This window comes from Dama dama, chromosome 17 (genome assembly GCF_033118175.1).
Source record: "Dama dama isolate Ldn47 chromosome 17, ASM3311817v1, whole genome shotgun sequence".
NCBI classification, from domain to species: domain Eukaryota; kingdom Metazoa; phylum Chordata; class Mammalia; order Artiodactyla; family Cervidae; genus Dama; species Dama dama.
In genome coordinates, this window is record NC_083697.1 from 30,745,991 (window position 1) to 30,771,178 (window position 25,188).

Consider the following 25,188-nt stretch of genomic DNA (forward strand, 5'->3'; position numbering starts at 1 on the left):
ACGTACCTCGTAAGATTCCAAGTTTAGTATAATCCCTTGCTAAATATACAGAAGGATATATTCAATCAATCACTACTAACCAAGACATTCAATCTTTGTTCTGTTCCATCACATGTAGCACTAGCTAAGATTTTGAGTGATACATGGAGCCTGCCATGAAGGATTACTAAAGACTGTAATAACTCCAGCAGCCATGTAGGTATAAAGTGATGTGTCATCAATAAGCCTCAGATAACCTTATGTTAGGATCAGAGGAGGGAAAGAATTTTTTTCCCTTTATCTGTGGTTGTAGCATACATTGGGTGGGATAAAAGCAGTTTAAGAAAGACGAGAAAAGCGTTCATGAAAAAAGTGGTCTTCTAGCTGCCAGATTTTTGTGCCTACTTGATTTTTAGCTCTGAGTTCAGAGCTAATGAGGATAAGGAAAGACCCACTAAAAAGTGTTGAAAGACTGTTTATTCCCTGGAGATATATGCAGACATTATGTGGCCATTACAACAATTTAAAGCAATGATAGAATTCACTTTTGTTTAGCCTTATCATTTTCCCACAGACAGGCAGAGCTAATAACTTGTCCTTGAAAATTAACCTCTTGATTTCTTTGTTAAGAGACCTCATCTTAAAGAAAAATGGGCCAATATGCCTCAATATATTGGAAAAGGAATAAACCATTTGCCCATAATTTCCTGAAGATATAACTATATTTGTCCAGGTTTTCCAGAGAAGCAGAACAAAGAGAATATGCATATATAAATATGTATTTATATAAACATATGGAAATCTCTAAAGAGATGTATTATAAAGAATTGGCTCACGCATTACAGAGTCTGAGAAGTCATGAGACCTCAGTTAGCAAACTGGAGGCCCAGAAAGCGGGGAGAGTGCATGGTGCAGTTCTAGTCCCAGTCCAAAGTGCTGAGACCAGAAAAGCAGATGGTGTAAGTTCCAGGCTGAAAGCTAGAAAGCTCAAGATCCAAGAAGAGCCAATAGCTCAGTTCAAAGGCATGGAAACACTGATACCCCAGCTCAAGGCATTCAGGCAGAAAGAATTCCTTCTTACTCCAGGGAGCCTTACTCTTTGTGTGTGAGTGCATGTTTAGTCATGTCCATCTCTTTGCGACTCCGTACAGGCCTTCAACTGATTGGATGACAGCCACCCTAATGGAGGTAATATATTTCACTCATCTACTCATTTGAATATTAATCTCATCCAAAAACACATTCACAGGCACACCCAGAATAATGCTTGACCAATACCTGAGAGGCAAGTTCAATACCTGGGTTGGAAAAAATCCCCTGGAGAAGGAAATGACAACCCGCTCTAGCACTCTTGCCTGGGAAATTCCATGGACAGAGGAGCCTGTCAGGCTACAGTCCATGGGGTCACAAAGAGTCAGGCACAACTTTGTGACTAAAAAACCATATCAACTATCTGAGAACCCCATGGCCAAGTCAACACAAAAAATTAATCATCACAACATGCTCACTGTGACCAGCACAGCTTGTGAAAACTCTTGTACACATCTTCTTTAGTTTCTCAACTGTGTTTCAGGGCCTCAGTTGTTTTTTAGACATTAATTTTTTTATGGAAAATCAGAAGCTAGTACAGACAACTGCCGTCAAAGCTGACTACTAGCCTTTGGAAAGGAGGATTCTCTGTCCTGGTGCATTCATTGTACATGACATCTTATGCAATGCCTCGAGTTGGTTACTGGCCTCTCGAAATTCATATAATGTGAAACACGAACTATTTTATACAGAGGATTACTTACCTGAATATTCTAACTTTGAATGACAGAATCTTGATACTATTGTTCAGTTAGAATGTACTCAAACTAGAAATATAGCCATAGCAAATGATATCCTGAGTTGTTTTAGTAACTTGGAAATTTTATGATGTTTAAAAATTAGTTGAGAATAAAATAACTCAGTTATGGAATGAGAAATAGAAATTAGCCTTGGGCCTGGCATAAGCTTCCACTTGGGAAATTATATGAACCTGTAAATCTAGGTATGGCTAAATGGTTTCTCCTCTGGTTCAGGGATCTGATAAGTCTCTGAGAAGTGCTCGACACTGTTCTTGAGACTCTCTAGTCTATACTGAAAGGTCATAAAAATTCACAATCTTGGACTTCCCTGGTGGCGCAGTGGATAAGAACCCACCTGCCAAAGCAGGGGCACAGGTTTGTCACTTTCCACTGTCTCCCCATCTATTTGCCATGAAGTGATGGGACCGGATGCCATGATCTTAGTTTTCTGAACATTGAGCTTTAAGCCAACGTTTTCACTCTCCTCTTTCACCTTCATCAAGACGCTCTTTAGTTCTTCTTCACTTTCTGCCATAAGGGTGGTGTCTTATGCATATCTGAGGTTATTGATATTTCTCTCAGCAATCTTAATTCCAGCCTGTGCTTCATCCAGTCCAGCATTTCTCATGATGTACTCTGCATATCAGTTAAATAAGCAAGGCAACAATATACAGCCTTGAAGTACTCCATTTCCTGTTTGGAACCAGTCTGTTGTTCCATGTCCAGTTCTAACTGTTGCTTCCTGATCTGCATACAGATTTCTCAGGAGGCAGGTCAGGTGGTCTGATATTCCCATCTCTTTCAGAATTTTCCACAGTTTATTGTGATCCACACAGTCAAAGGCTTTGTTTGGCATAGTCAATAAAGCATAAGTAGATGTTTTTCTGGAACTCTCTTGCTTTTTTCAATGATCCAGCAGATGTTGGCAATTTGATCTCTGGTTCCTTTGCCTTTTCTAGAACCAGTTTGAACATCTGGAAGTTCACGGTTCATGTATTGTTGAAGCCTGGCTTGGAGAATTTTGAGCATTACTTTGCTAGCATGTGAGATGAGTGCAATTGTTCAGTAGTTTGAGCACTCTTCGGGATTGCCTTTTGTTGGGATTGGAATGAAAACAGACCTTTTCCAGTCCTGTGGCCACAACTGCATTTTCCAAATTTGCTGACATATTGAGTGTAGCACTTTCACAGCATCATCTTTTAGGATTTGAGATAGCTCAATTGGAATTCCATAACGTCCACTAGCTTTGTTTGTAGTGATGCTTCCTAAGGCCCACTTGACTTTGCATTCCAGGATGTCTGGCTCTGATTTGTCAATAAGGAGTTCATGATCTAAGCCACAGTCAGCTCCCAATCTTGTTTTTGCTACTGTATAGAGTTTCTCCATCGTTGGCTGCAAAAAATGTAATCAGTCTGATTTTGGTGTCAACGATCTGGTGATGTCCATGTGTAGAGTCGTCTCTTGTGTTGTTGGAAGAGGGTGTTTGCTATGACCAGTGCGTTCTCTTGGCAAAACTCTATTATCCTTTGCCCTGCTTCATTCTGTATTACAAGGCCTAATTTGCCTGTTACTCTAGGTGTTTCTTGACTTTCTAGTTACATATTAAAAAGCTTCTCTATGTTTTTGGGTCATATTATCCACATTGTGAATTTAAGGTAAGACGATGTATATATTTGGGGGAAAAAAAATGAGAACATTCTAAAGCTTTCAGAATGCTGCAAAAAAAAAATTCATTTGTCTCATTGATAATGATGACATTAGCAAGTAAAATATGAACTCAACTCACTTAAAATCTGTTGGTTGCATGGCTTCATGGAAAGGAAACAGAAACGGTTTTGAGTCACGTTTGCCTTATGTTTTAGCTCTTCCGCTTCTTGTCAGATGTGTTACCTCATCTCTGTAAGTCACAGTACCTCTCATTTTTACACCACAGGATAAAAATGTTTAAGAATAAGGTAAGTTAGCATGTATGGAAGTAATTTGCACAGTGCCCCATTTATTCATTATATATGGTGTATAATTTTCTGGAATTTAATAACTATATTAAATCACAAAAGAAAAATATGTCCTCCTTCTACATATATTTCTTCAGTTACTTAAAGTAAACAAATCTCTAGTCATGGTTACTACTGGGTTTTAGAGGGTACTATTACCTCTGCTTAGTTCTGCTGAGGACCCAAAGCAAAGTGAACAAAATTTGAGATAAATTTTTTTTGCATAGCTTGAAGAATACAAGTAGGTCAGAATGTTAAGGTCCGATGATAGCAAAAATTAATTTTTATCATGTGAAGGCAGGAAAGTTTCCTTTAAATATTTTGCCCATTGAGTACATGGGGTGTTCCTTTAAGGGTGAAAATGCAGACTAGCAAGGACAAAATCTGGCTTAGAAGGAACCCTGATAAAAACGACTCTAAAATCTTAAAGCTAAAAGTCACCTCAGTGGGGGTAAAGAAAAAGAGCTACTTCTGAAAATCACATACAGGCTATGCAGGTGAAGGAACAGCAGACTACAAAAGTAACATAATTTCAGGGAATCAAGAATAGATTGAAGGAAATCTGTATTTTGTGAAGACAGTTTAACTCTGCTATCAGAACTTGAGATAAGTGACATAAAACAAAACCACACACCAGTTTTACCTGCTACTCTTGGCATCAAAATCCTAACTTATTAAAATGCTAATTAATGATATATGAATAGTTGCAGAGACATTTCCCATTTCTAAAAACGCTTAGGTTTGCTCACATTTTTGTTCTTTTAAAATAAGTGAAGTTCTTCAGTATAAGCAGTGCTTGCTCCAGAAGATGTGCTGTATATACAATGGAATATTACTTAACCATAAAACAAATGAAATAATGTCATTTGCTGCAACATGGATGGACCTAGGGATTATCATATATGTGAAGTAAGTCAGATAGAAAGAAGCAAATATCATATGGTATGATGTATATGTAGAATCTAAAAAAAAAAAAATGATACAAATGAACTTATCTACAGAAGAGAAGTAGAGTCACAGATATAGGAAACAATCTTATGGTTACCAAAGGGACTAATGAAGGGTGTGGGGAGAGGTAAATTAGACATTTGGGATTAACATGTTCACACTACTATATATAAAATAGGTAAACAACAAGGACCTACTGTGTAGCATGGGGAATTATACACAATATCTTGTAATGACCTGTAATGGGAAAGAATCTGAAAAAGAATATGTATTTGTGTCTGTGCATGTGTATAACTGAGTCACTGTGCTGTATACTTGAGACTAACCCAATATTGTAAATTAAACACATGTCAACATAAATAAATAAATGAAGTTAGAGGAAAAGCATTAAAATAGTAAAAGTGACCTCAGGGATAAATCAGCATATTGCCTCTCAAAACACAGGGTGGGACCAACTATACTCATAGCATTTGTTGACTGAACTGCTGCTGTGCCGCTTACTTATATAATAGATCATATTCCGTTCTGATAACAAAAGCCTAGAGTAAACCATGCTCTCCTTCCCTGAATGTCAGGAGGCTCAGAATCAATTCTTATGGCCAACATCAGCAACCGTATTGATGTTTGGTATTAACTCTTAGAAGGAGCTTATTTGTTTCTTCCATTTGTCATTGCTTTGATTTCTTATTTCTGTTTTATTCATCTTATGCTATATATCATTACTTAACTAAAGTTAAGAGTTCGAGAAAGCCATAAGGGACTCCTCCAGCTCAAGTCCCTCCTCAGAGAAGTCCACAGTTCCCAGGGGGGAGGACTGCTTTCATATCCTTGCCAGGCTCAGTCATTGGCTGGGAGCTGCCTGCAGGAAGTATGAAACCAGTAAAAAACACAAGATGGAATTCAGAGAGCAAGTGGAGAACCTCAGTCAAAATTTACACTATTGGTACTTCGCCTTTCACGACGTGCATTCTCATAGTCACCAGAGTGCCCTGGGGCAGCAATAAGGTCTTCTGTCTTAAAAACTTTCCATAATTTATCTAATAAGTCGCTTTAGTCGTGTCCAACTCTTTGCAACCATATGGACTGTAGCGGGCCAGGCTCCTCTGGCCATGGGATTCTCCAGACAAGAAGACTGGAGTGAATTGCCATGCTCTCCTCCAGAGGATCTTCCCAACCCAGGGAGTGAACCTGCATCTCTTTCGTCTCCTGCATTGTCAGACGGGTTCTTTGCCACTAGTGCCACCTGGCAAGAGCCAAATGTGTACCACTGTCAGATGCCAGTCGGGTAAATTTGGATATGAATTATTACAATAGACTTGACTCTGCAGGTCTCTTTATTACAACAGAGTTTGTTCCAAGGGTCTCTGCCTCAAACAGTCTGCTCCAAGTTCTAGCTTGAAGTATGCAAACTAAATTTAAGTCATAACTTATCGATAATTTGATACTGAATACAGTCAACAAAAGTAAAAGTCTAAGAGAAAATTTATATCATCTAAAAGCACCATACACTTAGGTTTCTCCAGTTTCTGACCAGAGCAAAGAAGCTTCTGGAAACTTTTAAGTGTCTGCAGGGTCAAATACCTTTATACTTAGAAAGTCTGAGAAAATTAGATAAATTGACTTTGGGAAAGACACAACTCTCTAGGTGCCTAATCACAATATAACAATTGTACTTATACTATAAATATTATGTTATTATACTATTATAAAATAATATGGGCTTCCCTGGTGGCTCAGATGGTAAAGAATCTGCCTGCCAATGGAGAACCCTGCATTTGATCCCTGGGTCGGGAAGCTACCCTGGAGAAGAGAATGGTAACCCACTCCAGTGTTCTTGCCTAGAGAATTCCATGGACAGAGGAGACTGATTGGCTATAATCTATGGGGTTGCAAAGAGTCGGATACCACTGAGCGACTAACACTTTCACTTTCATAAAGTAGTATATTAATATAATATAAATTAACATGTATACTACACTTCTATATTAATTATATATATAATAAATATTAGTATCAACACTTCTAAAGAATTTTAATTTATTTTTACTCATTTAATTTTCACAACACTGTGATGAAGTAAAATTATAATCACCATGTTTTTATTTTGAAATCCAGTTTTATTATTAATTTTTCTGATCACAGAAATAGCACATGCTCATAGTAAATATTTTTTTTTCATTTATTTTTATTAGTTGGAGGCTAATTACTTCACAACATTTCAGTGGGTTTTGTCATACATTGACATGAATCAGCAATAGATTTACACGTATTCCCCATCCCAATCCCCCCTCCCACCTCCCTCTCCACCCGATTCCTCTGGGTCTTCCCAGTGCACCAGGCCCGAGCACTTGTCTCATGCATCCCACCTGGGCTGGTGATCTGTTTCACTATAGATAATATACATGCTGTTCTCTCGAAACATCCCACCCTCGCCTTCTCCCACAGAGTTCAAAAGTCTGTTCTGTACTTCTGTGTCTCTTTTTCTGTTTTGCATATAGGGTTATCATTACCATCTTTCTAAATTCCATATATATGTGTTAGTATGCTGTAATGTTCTTTATCTTTCTGGCTTACTTCACTCTGTATAATGGGCTCCAGTTTCATCCATCTCATTAGAACTGATTCAAATGAATTCTTTTTAATGGCTGAGTAATATCCCATGGTGTATATGTACCACAGCTTCCTTATCCATTCGTCTGCTGATGGGCATCTAGGTTGCTTCCATGTCCTGGCTATTATAAACAGTGCTGCGATGAACACTGGGGTGCACGTGTCTCTTTCAGATCTGATTTCCTCAATGTGTATGCCCAGAAATGGGATTGCTGGGTTATATGGCAGTTCTATTTCATAGTAAATATTTTTAAAGTGATCTAGGTTTAGAGAAGTATATAATATTGTAGACAGTTAAAATCCTCCATAAATGTTATCACTTATTCTCAGAATACTTTTTAACAATTTGATATATCTTCTTGCATATTTTTTGGAGAAGGCAATGGCACCCCACTCCAGTACTCTTGCCTGGAAAATCCCATGGACGGAGGAGCCTGGTAGGCTGCAGTCCATGGGGTCGCTAAGAGTCGGACATGACTGAAGCGACTTAGCAGCAGCAGCAGCAGCTTGCATATTTCTATATTCTTTGGTAACATTTATTACTAATATTGATATTTTATCAAATGCAAGATTAGAGTACATGTATTTTTAAACATATTTTTTCACTTACTACTGCCGTAAGTGAAACCGTAGATGTGGAAACTCAGACACAGAGTTGAAGTGCCTTGCCTACGATTCCACAGTAAGTAAGTGCTCAAGTCACATTTGAGCCCAGGGGCTCAGCCTTCAGAATCGTGCTCTCAGCCATCCACTGCACCTCTCTTGTACCTCCTCTGCTGATAATGTTTTAGGAGTAATGTGGGATAATAAGAGTGTCAGTGAGATCCACAAAAGTCATCAACTCTGCACATATCATGGCTCCCTCCATCTTAATTGCAGAAAGAATCACATTAAACTGACAATTGATGAATTTAGCCAAGACCTGTCATTTTATCAGTGTGGTCATGCTAATGGACAGGGTTTCTCAAGCTGTAAGTTAATTCCCTTTAGTGGGTCATGACTAGTATTTTTAAAAATGAAGTAAAAGAGACTAGAAAACATAAGAAGGCATTCAATGTAATAGAGGTGAAGTGTGTGTGTGTGTGTCCTGGATTCAGAAATTATTTTTTAACTAAAGGTTGTGGTTATAAGAAAAAAAATAACTATTTATTCAAGGAGCCACCATATCCTCTTTTAAAAATAATTAATTCTAGGGACTTCTGTGATGGTCTAGTGGTTAAGAATCCGCCTTCCAATGCAGGGGATTCGGATTTAATCCCCGGTTTACCAACTAAAATTCCACATGCCACAGAGTGGGGCAACTACTGGACCCCTGTGCCATGTGCCAAATAAATAAATATTTTTTAAAAAGGGTTAATCCTATTGCCCACCCGTGGATCTTTAGCAATAACAGCACTGGATAGTCAACACATTTTAAGTAGAAAAGTTTGGAGTTTCATCTGATCCAGATAGATTATACTCAGAACTGTAGCCACCACTTAGCCTGCCTATGAGAAGGTAATAAGGTAGAATGTGGAGTGTTAAAAATTACTGCTACTGCTACTGTTAAGGCACTTCAGTCATGTCCGACTCTGTGTGACCCCATCCTTGGGATTCTCCAGACAAGAACACTGGAGTGGGTTGCCACTTCCTTCTCCAATGCATAAAAGTGAAAAGTGAAAGTGAAGTCGCTCAGTCATGTCCAACTCTTCGCGACCCCATGGACTGCAGTCTACCAGGCTCCTCCGTCCATGGGATTTTCCAGGCAAGAGTACTGGAGTGGGGTGCCATTGCCTTCTCCGTTGGAAAATCCCAGGAGGATTAATGCCTTTGGTTATTTAATCAGGCATCTCATTCTCTACCAACACAACCAAAAGAGCACTCATCTTTACTAGAACACTTGACACTGGTAAAAGCAGCTAAGTACCAAGCTTTCAGCTAGTTCCTACTCTTATCTTTAAAATTCCTTTTTCTGCCTGCTTAGTGCACTAGCCTGACATTTTTCTTTGTTCTTATGGGCATATATCTAGCTTCCTCCCACAGATCTCTTGCATAGAAAGAACTGTACAGACTCTTAACATTTTTCTTCCTCCACGGATGTCAGAAATGCATAAGCATGCAGTGCGTGCTGGGCTGTGGGTGGCAAAGAGAGAAAGATCCCAGGCAGTCACAGGCAACATCTATTTCTTTTATGTACTTATCCATGACCTTCCTCTTACATCATCTAAGCAGTCACTTATACTTTATTGCACACCCACTGTAGTCAGAGCTTCATGTGAATGGTGGGAAAGATGGCCCTCACACTCCAGGAACTTGGAATGCATTGTAGAGACAAGGCAAGCAGGTGTGATTAAAAGATACTACTTCATGCTTCAAGAAAAATAGAATGATTTTTCAAAATCCTTTCCAGATGCAAATTACATTTTATTACAGATTCACGAGAATAAATGCTGTACACTTAGAAAACATTTAATTATCTATATTTCCTTGAAATTTATTAAGATTTATGAATTTTGAATAATACATTTTTAATTATTATTTTTTTGTTTGAGTCCTTCTGATGAAAGATGGCAGATATTGACCTAAGCCAACAAATAATAACAGTCAATTTAAAAATAACGTTTTCCATGGAAAAAAAGAGCAGTGGACATGCATCCAAGAAGCAGTTGCTCTGGACAAACCAAACAAATATAAATCACTGCTGAGCTTTCAAGATAAAAATGAAGGGCTCTTCCATCATTTTTTTCCCCAGTTCTTCCAGTCAAAGCCTCCATTGCAGTCTTTCTCTCTGACCATTAAAGAACAATATAAACTGCATTTCTGTCCAGTTTAAGTATTTATAGTAATAAAAAAAATCAGTATCACTCAAGATTGTAATATCTAAAATGTGATGAATGCTTTTGCTTTGATTTGCGTCCCATTCCTTGGTGGCTCAGACAGTAAACAGTCTGCCTGCAATGCAGGAGACTGAGATTTGATTCCCTGGTCAGGAAGAAGCCCTGGAGGAGGAAATGGGCAACCCACTCCAGTATCTTCTATCTTGCCTAGAGAATTCCTTGGACAAGGGAACCTGGTGGGCTATAGTCTGTAGGGTCACAAAGAACGGGACACGACTAAGAGACTTATACCTCTTACAGTAGGTATACCGGCTATAGCCTAAAATGTAAAAACTTGCTCAAGTTTTATTTTTGACCAGTTCTTGAAGATATAATACTAACACCCAGGCTTTGTCATTCCAAATTTAATCATCTATACAGGAGGAACACATGATTTAATGTGCAGTTGTATGTATCCCATATTCAGTGATAAACGGTTTTTACAGATCATCTGAAATGCAAATGTTTTGAATCTGCAAAGAAATCCAGAAAGAAAAGTAAATACTATAATCTGACTCTCACTCTAGATTTATTGTTTTCCTACAGTTAACACTTCATCACCAGAAGACTCATCTTTCAGAACCACTACATTATCCTCAATATCAGTTACAAGTCCAGAAAACATCTCCCTGTTTCAAGGTATGAATTCTGTGTGCATGAGTGGAAGCTTGCTTTGCTTAACTACTCCTCACCTAGAAAACATCACCAATTAAAATAAACAGATTACTGAGATATAACTGATATAGAAAAACAGACTGCACATTCTCAGAAAGGGAGGGGACATGAGGAGACTTTTGAAGGTGATGGCTATGTCTGTTACCTTGATTGTGGGGATGGTTTCACGGGTATGTGCTTGTGTCCAAACTCTTCAGACTGTATACATTAACTCCCAACCAATCCTGAGTCATAAACAGAACTCTTTCAGAATGAGATAAAATGTTTTCACTTGAAGCTTCATACCTATCCATCACAGAGGCTACCTAAATAGAGAATGGGGAGGTGAAGGAAGCCTTATGAGGGCTGGCACACATTAACCTAAGATGACTTTTTTTTTTTTTTTCTTAAAATAATAGGCCTTGAGAATGCAAAAAATGCAAGCGCTTCTACAACCAGCCCCTCTTATTCCAGTGAGTAACACATATATCTTCATTCAATGCAGTAAGTAGATGTGCAGAATGTGTGAATGTCACCAGTAAGGAAAGGGATTCAACTATAAACAGCCTTTTCGAAAATTTACTTAACCTGCAATCCCATTATAATCCCATATAACTGCTTTAAAAGTTTTCTTCTATTGAATCTTGCTCTAATAAATACACTATGAGCATTTTTTTCCTTACCGTCAGTTCAGTTCAGTCTCTCAGTCGTGTCCGACTCTTTGCAGCTCCGTGAATCGCAGCACTCCAGGCCTCCATGTCCATGACCAACTCCTGGAGTTTACTCAAACTCATGCCCATCAAGTTGGTGATGCCATGCAGCCATCTCATCCGCTGTCGTCCCCTTCTCCTCCTGCCCCCAGCCCCTCTCAACATCAGGGTCTTTTCCAATGAGTCAACTCTTCCCATGAGGTGGCCAAAGTACTGGAGTTTCAGCTTCAGCATCAGTCCTTCCAATGAACACCCAGAACTGGTCTCATTTAGGATGGACTGGTTGGATCTCCTTGCAGTCCAAGGGACTCTCAAGAGTCTTCTCCAACACCACAGTTCAAAAGCATCAATTTTTAGGCGCTCAGCCTTCCTCACAGTCCGACTCTCACATCCATACATGACCAGTGGAAAAACCATAGCCTTGACCAGACGGACCTTTGTTGGCACAGTAATGTCTCTGCTTTTTAATATGCTATCGAGGTTGGTCATAACTTTCCTTCCAAGGAGTAAGCGTCTTTTAATTTCATGGCTGCAGTCACCATCTGCAGTGATTTTGGAGCCCAAAAAAACAAAGTCTGACACTGTTTCCACTGTCTCCCCATCTATATCCCATGAAGTGATGGGACCAGATGCCATGATCTTAGTTTTCTGAATGTTGAATTTTATGCCAACTTTTTCACTCTCCTCTTTCACCTTCATCAGGAGACTTTTTAGTTCTTCTTCACTTTCTGCCATAAGGGTGGTGTCATCTGCATATCTAAGGTTATTGATATTTCTCCCAGCAATCTTGATTCCAGCTTGTGCTTCTTCCAGCCCAGCATTTCTCATGATGTACTCTGCATATAAGCTAAACAAGCAGGGTGACAATATACAACCTTGACTTTCTCCTTTTCCTGTTTGGAACCAGTCTGTTGTTCCATGTCCAGTAAACTGTTGCTTCCTGACCTGCATACAAGTTTCTAAAGAAGCAGGTCAAGTGGTCTGGTATTCCCTTCTCTTTCAGAATTTTCCACAGTTTATTGTGATCCATACAGTCAAAGGCTTTGGCATAGTCAACAAAGCAGAAATAGATGTTTTTATGGAACTCTCTTGCATTTTCAATGATCCAGCAGATCTTGGCAATTTGATCTCTGGTTCCTCTGCCTTTTCTAAAGCCAGCTTGAACATCTGGAAGCTCACGGTTCATGTATTGCTGAAGGCTGGCTTGGAGAATTTTGAGCATTACTTCACTAGCATGTGAGATGAGTTCAATTGTGTGGTAATTTGAGCATTCTTTGGGATTGCCTTTCTTTGGGATTGGAATGAGAACTGACCTTTTCCAGGCCTGTGGCCACTGTTGAGTTTTCCAAATTTGCTGGCATACTGAGTGCAGCACTTTCACAGCATCATCTTTCAGGATTTGAAATAGCTCAACTGGAATTCCATCACCTCCACTAGCTTTGTTCATAGTGATGCCTCCTAAGGCCCACTTGACTTAATGTTCCAGGATGTCTGGCTCTAGGTGAGTGATCACACCATTATGATTACCTGGGTCGTGAAGATCTTTTTTGTACAGTTCCTCTGTGTATTCTTGGCACCTCTTCTTAATATCTTCTGCTTCTGCTAGGTCCATACCTTTCCTGTCCTTTATCGAACCCATTTTTGCATGAAATGTTCCCTTGGTATCTCTAATTACTTGAAGAAATCTCTAGTCTTTCCCTTTCTGTTGTTTTCCTCTATTTCTTTGCATTGATCGCTGAGGAAGGCTTTCCTATCTCTCCTGGCTATTCTTTGGAACTCTGCATTCAAATGGGAATATCTTTCCTTTTCTCCTTTGCTTTTCACTTCCCTTCTTTTCACAGCTATTTGTAAGACCTCCTCAGACAACCATTTTGCCTTTTTGCATTTCTGTTCCATGGGGATGGTCTTGATCCTTGTCTCCTGTACAATGTCACGAACCTCTGTCCATAGTTCATCAGGCACTCTGTCTATCAGAATTAGTCCCTTAAATCTATTGCTTACTTCCACTGTATAGTCATAAGGGATTTGATCTAGGTCATATATGAATGGTCTAGTGGTCTTCCCTACTTTCTTCAGTTTAGGTCTGAATTTGGCAATAAGGAGTTCATGATCTGAGCCACAGTCAGCTCCCAGTCTTGTTTTTGCTGACTGTATAGAGCTTCTCCATCTTTGGCTGTAAAGAATATAATCAGTGTGATTTCGGTGTTGACCATCTGGTGATGTCCATGTGAAAGTCTTCTCTTGTTTTGTTGGATGAGGGTGTTTGCTATGACCAGTGTGTTCTCTTGGCAAAACTCTATTAGCCTTTGCCCTGCTTCATTCCGTACTCCAAGGCCAAATTTCCCTGTTACTCCAGGTGTTACTTGACTTCCCACTTTTGCATTCCAATCCCCTATAATGAAAAGGACATCTTTTTTGGGTGTTAGTTCTGAAATGTCTTGTAGGTCTTCATAGAACTGTTCAACTTCAGCTTCTTCAGGGTTACTGATTGGAGCATAGGCTTGGATTACTGTGATATTGAATGGTTTGCCTTGGAAACGAACAGAGATCATTCTGTCATTTTTGAGATTGCATCCAAGTACTGCATTTCAGACTCTTGTTGACCATGATGGCTACTCCATTTCTTCCAAGGGATTCTTGCCCACAGTAGTAGATAGAATGGTCATCTGAGTTAAATTCACCCATTCCAGTCCATTTTAGTTCACTGATTCCTAGAATGTCGACATTCACTCTTGCCATCTCCTGTTTGACCACTTCCAATTTGCCTTGATTCATGGACCTAACATTCCAGGTTCCTATGCAATATTGCTCTTTAAAGCATGGGACCTTGCATCTATCACTAGTCACATCCACAATTGGGTATTGTTTTTGCTTTGGCTCCATCCCTTCGTTCTTTCTGGAGTTATTTCTCCACTGATCTCCAGTAGCGTATGGGGCACCTACCCACCTGGGGCGTTCCTCTTTCAGTATCCTGTCAATTTGCCTTTTCATACTGTTCATGGGGTTCTCAAGGCAAGAATATTGAAGTGGTTTGCCATTCCCTTCTCTAGTGGACCACATTCTGTCAGGCCTCTCCACCATGACTCGTCCGTCTTGGGTGGCCCCACACGGCATGGTTTAGTTTCACTGAGTTAGACAAGACTGTGGGCCTGTGATCAGATTGGCTAGTTTTCTGTGATGATGGTTTCAGTGTGTCTGCCCTCTGATGCCCTCTCGTAACACCTACCGTCTTACTTGGGTTTCTCTTACCTTGGACGTGGGGTATCTCTTCACAGCTGCTCCAGCAAAGTGCAGCTGCTGCTCCTTACGTTGACCTTAGTGCCAAGCAGTTACCACCAGAGGTCAAGGTGAATTGATGGGCCTAGCCTCAAATAAGCCAAAGTACACAGGCAGAGATCTCCATAAAAATGAAAATTCACTTTTACAGAACTTTATCTTAATGTTAAAAACAGCCTTTTAAGAAATGCTCCATTTTAGCAAAAACATATATATGTCATATAACATACTGTATATACTAACACTGAATAGAGAGGGTATTCATGAATTTCCCTGGAAATTAAGAATAAGATGAATATATATATATATGCAGCTGTGATGATAAAAGATTATCTTAGGTTTAGGTAAAGTCATCCCATTCAAGAAGTCAGCACTGCATTTATGGAGCTGCTGTGTTGTGGCGCCTTCATTTCAGGAGGCACTACTGATCTCGTGCAAGATCTAATATGAACCCAGAAAGACCTACTTAAAACAATTATTTAACTGTAAGAGTGAAGTGTAACCCACCCTACAAATGAATTGGAGAGCTAATCTCAACCCCTGATAAATATAAGTATTATGTACACAAGTAGATGAGAACACCTAACTGATTAGTAACTGTAACTTCTGTATCTCTACTTAAATTCCTATGACAGCTTTTTCCTTTCATCACTCTTGTTTTAACCTGGGAAATCACTGCCAGAAGAGAAGGCAAATTCTAAAACACACGGCAAGACCCCTCTGTTAATAACAGGAAAAACTCACCCTACTTACTACTTACTACTTACTTACCCTACTTACTACTACTTACTACAGCACCATACCCACAAGTAGACATTCATAAATACACACATATTTCTTAGACTATGTTGTTGCACTGTAATATCCATTTATATTCAGTTATGTTCTAATTTAACAATATTATTACAGAAAGGTATTTGTGATTTTCTTAGGAAGTCAACTTTATGACCAGAATATTTTCAATAGAACCAGTAAGAGATATATCTTTTTTTCTTTCAGCTTTATTGAGATACAATTGACATACAACACTGTATAAGCTTAAACTGTACTTACATCATAAAACTTATCACAATAGTGAATATCTATCATCTCATATAGATATAAAATTAAAGAAATATTAAAAAATTGTGATGAGAACTCAAGATTTTGTTACTCTCTTAACTTTCATATATAACATTTGTTGTTGTTGTTCAGCTACTTAGTCGTGTCCAACTCTTTGTGGTCCCATGGACTGCAGCACACCGGGCTTCCCTGTCCTTCATCATCTCCCAGAGCTTGCTCAAACTCATGTTCCTTGAGTTAGTGATGCCATTCAACCATCTTGTCCTCTGTCATCCCCTTCTCCTCCTGCCTTCAGTCTTTCCCAGCATCAGGGTCTTTTCTAATACGTCAGTTCTTCGCATCAGATGGCCAAAATATTGGAGCTTCAGTTCCAGCATCAGTCCTTCTAATGAATATTCATACATACAACAGTGAATATATAACATACAACAGTGTTAATTATTAATATGTTTAGCAAGTTGTACATTATATCCCTAATACTTTTTATCTTCTAATTAGAAGTTTGTGCTTTTGACTCCCTTCATCCAAGCTATACATTAGTAGCTTCATTATAAAGTAATGAAGAATATAAACCATGTATATGGATCTGGCTCTACGGGACATCGTCTGTGTGGTCAGTCTCCCACTTCCTCATTCCTTTAGTCACCAGGAGAGTCTTCCTTAGATTTTGAGTTTTATTTCAGAAAGGCTACAAGACTGACATCAAGTGGGTACATCAGAAATAACAACTAAAGCATAACCCATGAATCAGATATATCTTCTTTGCTTAAAATGTAATGTTTCTAACAGAATGGTGTTTAAAGAAGAAAGGAAGCATGCATGCTTTTTCTCAGTTCATAAACTATGTGTTGTGAGATTCAATACCCACTCTAACTGACACTGTCTCCAATACTTTTTAGGTATTATTTTGCCTGTGGTTATTGCTTTGATTGTAATAACACTTTCAGTCTTTGCTCTGGTGGGATTGTATCGAATGTGCTGGAAGACAGACCCAGGTAGGTAACCATGTTTTGTTTCATTTTGTTTTCCTAAAAGGAGAATATGCTTGCTCAGCCTAAACTTGAATTTAAACTCTTGGTGAGAGAGAGGAAATTTACTCAGGAACAAAATGCTATATTGGTTGATCACAGAAATATAGGGAAAGGGCAAGAATCAACTGAGTGCTGGTGAATGTAAGAAATTAACTACTAATGGCAGGTGGGGGGTTTCCTGATGGCTCAGATGGTAAAAATTCTGCCTGCAATGCCGGAGACCTGGGTTCTATCCCTGGGTCGGGAAGATCCACTGGAGCAGGGAATGGCTACCCACTCCATTATTCTTGCCTGGAGAATTCCAGGGACAGAAGAGTCTGGCAGCCTACAGTCCATGGGGTCGCAAAGAGTTGGACATGACTGAGTGACTAACACTTCCACTAATGGCAGATATTATCGAATATGGGCACAGTCTTTTTAATGAAAAAGCCCTAGTTTTGTGAATGGTTGGGGAGTATGGTACTAAAGATGTCATAAAATGACATGCCTTAGCTATAGTGAAGACTTGTTCCATTACCATGTAACAGAATAAAGAGAAATACTGGGACCCACAATTTCCCTTTGGGGCCCATAATTTCAAGAAGAGTGCTTTGTGTCTTACTTCCCTCTTGGGAGGCACAGCTTCCTTCCTATGAAGGTGTTTTCCAGGACTGTTGTGTTCTGTTAATTTAATCAGTTCTTCCAGATTGAACACTATTGCCATTTTTAGAGGGATTCTATTTCCACAATTCTTTGTGATCCGTCTTAATGAAAGTCTTAATGAAAAGTCTTGCTTCTTCTGTTTGAAATGACACTGCCTTCTTTTATATCCTCACTGTTTGTTTTCTTCTTTTTGTTGTTTCATCATCTCCTCCCTGCCTCTTGAATATTTATGGTTCCCCTAATTGCATTTTACTTTAAAGTGTTTTTTTAAAATACACTTTTAAACTTAAGGATAGATTTAGGTTTACAGAAAAGTTGTGAAGATAGTTACAGAGAGTTCCCATATACCCTTTATGATTAATATCTTAGATTAGTATGATATAATTGCCACATTTAACCAAAATTGATATATTATTAACTGAAGTCCTCATTTTATTCAAATTACTTTCAATCTTTATTCAGTCTTTTTTTCTGTTCTAGGAACTTGAGCACTCTTCATTTGATGCTTGTCTAAATCCCCTTTCAGTTCCCAGGAACTTGCTTATGTTTCCTTAAACTTTAATCTGTCTTTTCATTTCAGAAAAGACACTGGTTTTTTAATTAATACAACACTTTCCTGGTTGTATTAATATAATGGAGCACCATGTATTCTGCTTCATCCATGTTATTCCTTCTCCTAGAATGTCCAGCCCTCTTCTTAACTTTTATAATACACCTAATCTCCATCTTATTCACTAGGATTTACCTTAAAAGTAGATTTAATCTATACTTTTTTTTCAACAGCACATCTCTTTAAGCAGAGTGGAGTGTTTTGACGCTATAGAATTTAATGATATTATTTATCACACTATAGTGTAGTTACTTCTGTATAGGCCTACTTGCTCTGCAAGTCAAACACCTTATTCTATTTAGGCTGTTGTAACAAAAATGCTGTCGACTAGGTGATTTAAAGAACAAAAATTTATTTCTCACAGTTCTGGAGGCTAAGTTCAATCAAGGCACCATCAGATTTGATGTCTGATGAACACACTCTTCCTGGGTTTATACCTGCCTGTGTCTTCACATGGAAGAAGGGACAAGAGAACTCTCTGGGTCTTTTTGAAAAGGGCACTAAGCCTTTCCTGAGGACCCTTCCCTCATGACCTAGTCGCTTTCCAAAAGCCCAGCATCCTAATACCATCACATTGAGCATGAAGATTTAACATATGAATGTTACGGGGACACAAACTTTCAGTCCATAGTGTCAGGCAACCCCTCCAAGTCACAAACTACATATGACTCAAGTTGTATTGTGGGTAACATAGAGCAGAGAGAGCCTTATTGAATCTTGTAATTTTTAGTGAAATAAAACCTTTCCTTTCCTCACTTTAATTCTAAATAGTTCACTAATAGAACTCCCCCTAAGACTCATATGCTGTTAAAAAAGTAAAAATCAATCATTTTTATAACACAGATGAGCCATGCTCTTTTTTTTTACCCTGTGGACCGTGTGCCCCAGGACACTGATGAATGCTGTTCCTGAGGCCGATCCCTGACCCTGCAGGGTGTGGACAGTTTGGCGCCTGTGCATGACAGTGTGAAGGGAAGTAATGAGATGAAGACAGCAGTGTTCACTTTAGCTCTTGCTGGAAAATAAGAAGAAAACAAATCAATGTCTTTCCCTTTGGGAGTTAAGTGAATAAACTTCTTAATAATGTCTGAAATATGTTTCCTCACTCAGTTTCCAGAGGGGAAGTAGCATTTTTATAAATCAGTTTGATTTCTCTAAGTTCCTAAACCACCAATCAGGAAATCAACCAACCAAGTGGAAAACAGAGAGTGCTGAGTATATAGAATAGGGAAAAAATTTGTGGACTAAATCCATTTGTAAAAATACTGTGTACTGAAAAACTGCTTTGCATAGGGAGATTTGTAAATAAATTATTTGAAAAGTTGGTGACGATGAAACATACTATTTAGGAAAAAAAATGTGTAAGATTCCTACCGCTATGAAATTGTTCAATAGTTTATAACCAAGTTGGGTAGTTGGACAATTAGCCAAATCTATTTGATTGTTGTCAGCTTTGTTTTCTACACAGAGTTTACAGCATTGTTATCATTAAATTAGCACCATAAAACACCTGCAGTTAATCGCTCTTCAAGTATGTGGGTGAGACTTCATTAAGTTCAGAAAATTCGTAAACCCACTCTGCTCTCTGGAAGCCAACATGAATCAGAGGTTTTTGTATGAAACTAAGCTTAACTGGATAATTCTGACAGTAGTGTGAACCTTAACCCTATTAAGAATGGCATATATGCATAAAGTAATCTGCTGGTGTGCATCTATCTGCTAGTGAACCCATATTACAGTCTTCTAAGGAAAAATATGAAAGCAAGCATACAAGAAAACATCTGTTCATCCTGCAACAAGGCTATGAGCATTACAGGTGATATCATATGTAACAGTTATAGTGGGGATTTTTTATTATTGTTAAAGTATTTAACTGACGGTAGGCAAGATGAGGTTAGATCTAGTTGGTAAATAGCTTATGTTGGAGTATCTTAGCCAAAGTGACAGAAATAGAAGTAGCCAAAATTTGAGTGGAAATCAAGGTCTTTATAAGACAATAATGGTCAAAGTCAGGAGTATAATAATCAAAGGCATATCCTGATGACCAGAGCTATCTTAGATGTGAAAGGAAATCCAAGAGATAAGAACCAGTATCCATGGAATAAATCACAGCAAAATCCGGAACAAAGCGAGGACTTTAAGCAATTCTATTAACTATTTTGACTAATAGATTAATGCAAGTTTTGACCCCACGAGGCTATGGTCTTGTGCAAAATGAATCACCCTGTGTTCACACTCTAACCAAATGCTTGTGGAACAGCCTGGCAAAGCGGGTGGAAGATTAGTTGCAGTTAGTAGCCTCAGTGACATTTTTCAGGGTACTTTTGAGAGGCTGAATCAGTGGGCTTCAGATATTAGAAGCAATATCTGCCTCCTCGTGGCTCACAATAGATATGGAGATTTGGGTCCCCAGAAAGAGCAACGTACAAAGAAAAGCCAAAAAATCAATTCTCAGTTCTAAAAGGTAATTCAAGACTCTGAGGCTGATTTGTTTTCAGTGATATTAAAATAAATGGATACAGTTCTTGGTGTCTGTGGAATTTGTGATAATGGATAATATTCCACACTGTGGTATGAAACTATAAGGTTAAAATCAGTCCAGAACTGAGTTCAGTATATTTGGCCTAGTTGAGACTATACCGTGAGTGTATTAGCCATGACTGAGGAATGAGTGGTAATCATCTCCGAGGAAATGATCAGTGGGACAGGGAATAGGGGGAGAGATTAAAAAGTTAAGAACTGGCTTTAGAAGCATCTTTGCATAGAAAGTGGCGGGAGTCTCAGAGATTTTGTAGCCAAGCTCTTAACAATTCTAATAAAAATTTCCTTGTCTCCTAGGCACACAGGAAAATGGAAATGAACAGTAAGTAACTCTGCATCATTTTTCTTATCTAGAAGCTCTATTGTTTACATAAGGAAAAGCATTGATCCTCTACTCATACTTTTGTTTTTTAAAGCGTTTGTGTAGAAGGTACAATATCTGGGATTTGGCCACCTATGTATCAGGGAACTTTCTCTATTCAAAAGAGAAATTCCAACAGCTAAAAGAGAAGATTCCTCTTAAGCTTGGATAAAGCAGTAAAATCAGAGATCAAATGTTGAAAAGGAAGATAGAGGAGTGAATACAACCATGAGGAAAAAATCATAGGCAAACATATCTAGATTTTTAAAATAGCTTTCCCATAGAAATTTTCAATATGCTTTTCACAGTTAGGTAAAATCATGCCTACACCTTGAGAGGGCTCTGAGTGGCTTTACTGTAACAGCAAATGGTTACCCTGCTTGATCTTTATTAAAACAAACAAAGCAGTCCTTAGCAATCCAGCCAAGTGCTACTATCAAGATGCGGCAAAGAGACACACTATTTTAATGTCAAAACCAAATTCTATGGTTAAGTTTTCTGTGTTTACCTGTCTTGGTAGCCTGCTTTATTGTGGGTGTTTTTGTATATTCATTGGGTCGTGAACTTTAAGAACAATGTCCTTATACGACCTGGCCTTCTGAATTTAAAGTAGAGGTTCTGGAGATGTCCAAGGAGAGGAACTGGGGTTTGAAACTATTTTGAACTGAGAAGGGGTAGGTGGGAACTCTTGTTGAAATAGACAGTTCAGACACTGCACTGCAGTATCCACGACCCCATGAAAATGAATGTCCCCAGAACTCAGACCAGTCTAAAAGGTTCGGAAACTCTTCTATGTCTTCCCCCTCACAATTCAGAAATGAAGGCGTGTGTAATATGGACTCTGAGACAAGTGTTTCATATGATGCATTTTGACATTTAATTTATCTGATGATCATCACTGTAACAGAATGACAGAGATTTATTGACTTGATTCCGGAAGTGAAAGTGCTAAAAAAGTTTGTGTCTATATCTGAAGAGACACAAGTTTTGCAATAGAAACACCTAAAAATATATATGCACGTGTATCTTTGTCTTTCTGTTTCTATAGTGTTTTCTTTCTTTCACAGATATGTAATACTAATTACTGTAGTGTTAACTTAATGTTTTCTGTTTCAAATAGACCTCAGTCCGATAAAGAGAGTGTGAAACTTCTCACTGTTAAGACAATTTCTCATGAGTCTGGTAAGCTCCCAATATGTTGATTAGATGAAAAATGATTATTTCAAAATCTGACTTGAATTTTGTTCATGTTACCACAATAAAAAAGCATAACTTCTTTAGAAATAATTATTAACCCCAAGAAATAAATTCTCCTATGAAGGAAAAGTGAGCCCTAGAGATACCATTTGGGGTAAGATATTAGACTATCTGATTTTAATAGGTTGCATGTGGATGTATTCTAAAGAATGAGTGATGACTAGAGGCATTTTCTATCCTGCAGTAGTGGCAAAAAAAAAAAAAAAAAAAATTAAGCATGTCACAGGGTTTTCTAAAAAGTATTGTTGTTGTTTTGTTATATTTTTGGTAATGGCTGTGTATAACCACTTGGAACTTGGATTCATCAATTAAAATGTAAATCATATCTTGTATCATTTCACATCATTTTAATTGAGCTTCTCAGTGAGGACAAAACACAATTTTCTATTGATATAGTTTATATTTCTTTTTCCAGTTTCTTAGGTTTTGATTTTGTTTGGTTTGAAATGTAAAGGTTTTCAACATATAGATATGATCTGTATGAGTTATATTTGTATCAAGAATAATGAAAAATGGAATGCTAGATAGCTTTTAAAAATTAAAAAAAGGCAAATTCCTTTTTTGTACTGAGCAGACCAAATATTTAAAAATCCAATATTCCAAAACAAATAAAAAGTAATTTTAGTTTTACAAAACAATCTAGGTGGCTCTAACAAATATCAAGTTATATCCAAGACACTTAAAATATTCAATCACCCCAATTTTACCTATACAAAGTAGTCCCAGAATACATATGTTATGTTAAAGTGAAAGAGATCAGATGATAAACATTGTAAATATATTGCAGAAAACAATTTTGTAAAACCAAAGACTAAATATAGTCCCAATTCACGAGCAATATATCAAAGACTGATTGGGGTTCGAATTTCAGGTAGAGGATTCAAACTAGAACAAATTACAAACAAGAACTGAGAAGCAAGGGCACCCGAGACCTGCAGAGACATGGCCAAATCCCTCACGTGAGCCATTTTCTTGAGAACTTCAGTCTTGTATCTTTCTGTTCTTTATTCCCACACTGTTTTCTTAAAGGTAACCATCTGAATGAGTGAAAGAGTAAAATTCATTCACAGGATAATTGGAAACCACTCACCAGTTTCTCCTAGCTGTTCACCAGCTTTGACTAAGTAGCCAAGCCTATTCTACTTGGTCAGGAAGGGACAGGCCAGAAGCCTGAATGGGAACTAATCTTGAGTAAGCTCATGGAGGATCTGGAGCATGACCACACCGTTTATCAGGAAAAGTTCTCAGAATCTGCCTATATCTTGTAAGCTGCATCACAGTAATTTCATGCACTCTCCTTCATTTCCTGGGGAATTTAACCAAATGCTCAGTGGCTTCTGGGGCTCTCCAAGCTCTGAGCTAGAAGCCTCTGGAATGAAGCCCGTGGCTGTTCTGGGGACGAGGGGGCTGGGATCAGGACCACCTGCTCTACCAGGGAAATGATAATTGACACCAGAATCAAAACTTTTGGGAGGGGAAATTGCCAGAGAACCTTGTGTTTCTTGCTTGCAAATTTTCTGATTCTTCTTTAAAGCCCAAGGATAATTCTGTATAAGCGGATATTGCTTATATAGTAACTGCAATAATAAGTGGGTAAACCATGATGGGATGGTTCAGAAGGCCCTTAACTCTCCAAACTTCCTTTTCTTCGGAAGTAGCTTTTCTGGTCATAGGTCTAAGGGGGAAATATTACTATGGAAATAAAAAGGTCTAGTCTCTGGTACTTTTATTTCTGCCAAACTTCTCAAAGGTCAACCTAGCTGATTATAGAAAATATTTGGTAATAGAGCTAAAGTGAAATTGGTGACTCAGAGTTGATTTTCAATAATCTAGAACTGATAGTCTAAAACATACTGCTCTCCAAATGCTCTTTGGACTACCACAGTTTTATTAAACTTGATTAAAGTCTCTCCACCATTAACAGGACTTGATGTCTTCTGAAACATCTGAAAACAAATCTCCTTCCATCTCTTCCCATCTTTTGAGACTTATTTGAATATGCTTTCTTTATAAAATTATTCTCACCACACTCAAAGGAAGTTACAGTATCATAATTATTTTTACTTAAATATGCCTTCCCTAATAGTTACATCTTTCTTAAAATATAACTAGAATAAAGTCTGAAATAATTTTAAAAATAAAGTCTAAATTTCTACTATCTCATATATAAAAATTTTTAAATAGTTAAAAAATAGAGAAAAGAATTTGATAGACCAAATATGTGACTACCCACCACTCAGAATTTATGGTTGTTACATTTCATGGTATTTGCTACATGGCCTAAGAAATGTACCAACAAGCATACGTTAATTAACGCACCAAGGTTAGTAACATGAAATTTGAGCTTCAGTGGTCTTAAGAATTAATTGGATTAGTCAATAGGTCAATTTATAAGCTCCAGTCTTGTATCTCAAAATAAATTTTGCCATTTTAGAGGTCAATTAATCATGTTTCCAAGGAAACAGAGCTCTATAGCAACCCACCTTCAGGGAAAATGCCAGTGGATGCTAAACTTCCTGGGTTTCTATAAGCCTCTATGCTTAATGGTTATTGTTCGGAATGTGTTCCCTGAAAAAAGCAGTTCCTTGCCCCCAATTTTCCTCCTCTGATTGTCTTGATGTTTATCTGTCCATATTTTCTGATTCCTCTAAGTCTGATCTTTCTCAAGCAGATGTTTTTGTTGAAAATATAGTCCATAAATGTTTAAAGTTTGATTATTTCAATTGGGAGCTTTCTTTATTGTAAAAGAAAAAGCCTGAGTATACATGAAAATGTGCTTTCAGAAAAAAAAAAAACAAGCACCAAACACAGCAGATCATAAGTCCTTTA

The 25,188-nt window shown here is 38.1% G+C and overlaps 1 protein-coding gene across 5 annotated transcripts in view; it reads left to right on the forward strand.

Moving 5' to 3' along the window:
• Positions 1 to 25,188, forward strand: part of EMCN (endomucin) — a 115,284-nt gene that overhangs the window by 77,258 nt on the left and 12,838 nt on the right. For all 5 annotated transcript variants that reach the window (XM_061164335.1, XM_061164333.1, XM_061164334.1 and 2 more), the window contains 5 exons: positions 10,762 to 10,854; positions 11,289 to 11,342; positions 16,817 to 16,912; positions 21,039 to 21,063; positions 22,223 to 22,284. In XM_061164335.1, coding sequence (XP_061020318.1) covers positions 10,762 to 10,854; positions 11,289 to 11,342; positions 16,817 to 16,912; positions 21,039 to 21,063; positions 22,223 to 22,284 — 330 coding nt within the window. The remainder of the gene's footprint in view (positions 1 to 10,761; positions 10,855 to 11,288; positions 11,343 to 16,816; positions 16,913 to 21,038; positions 21,064 to 22,222; positions 22,285 to 25,188) is intronic.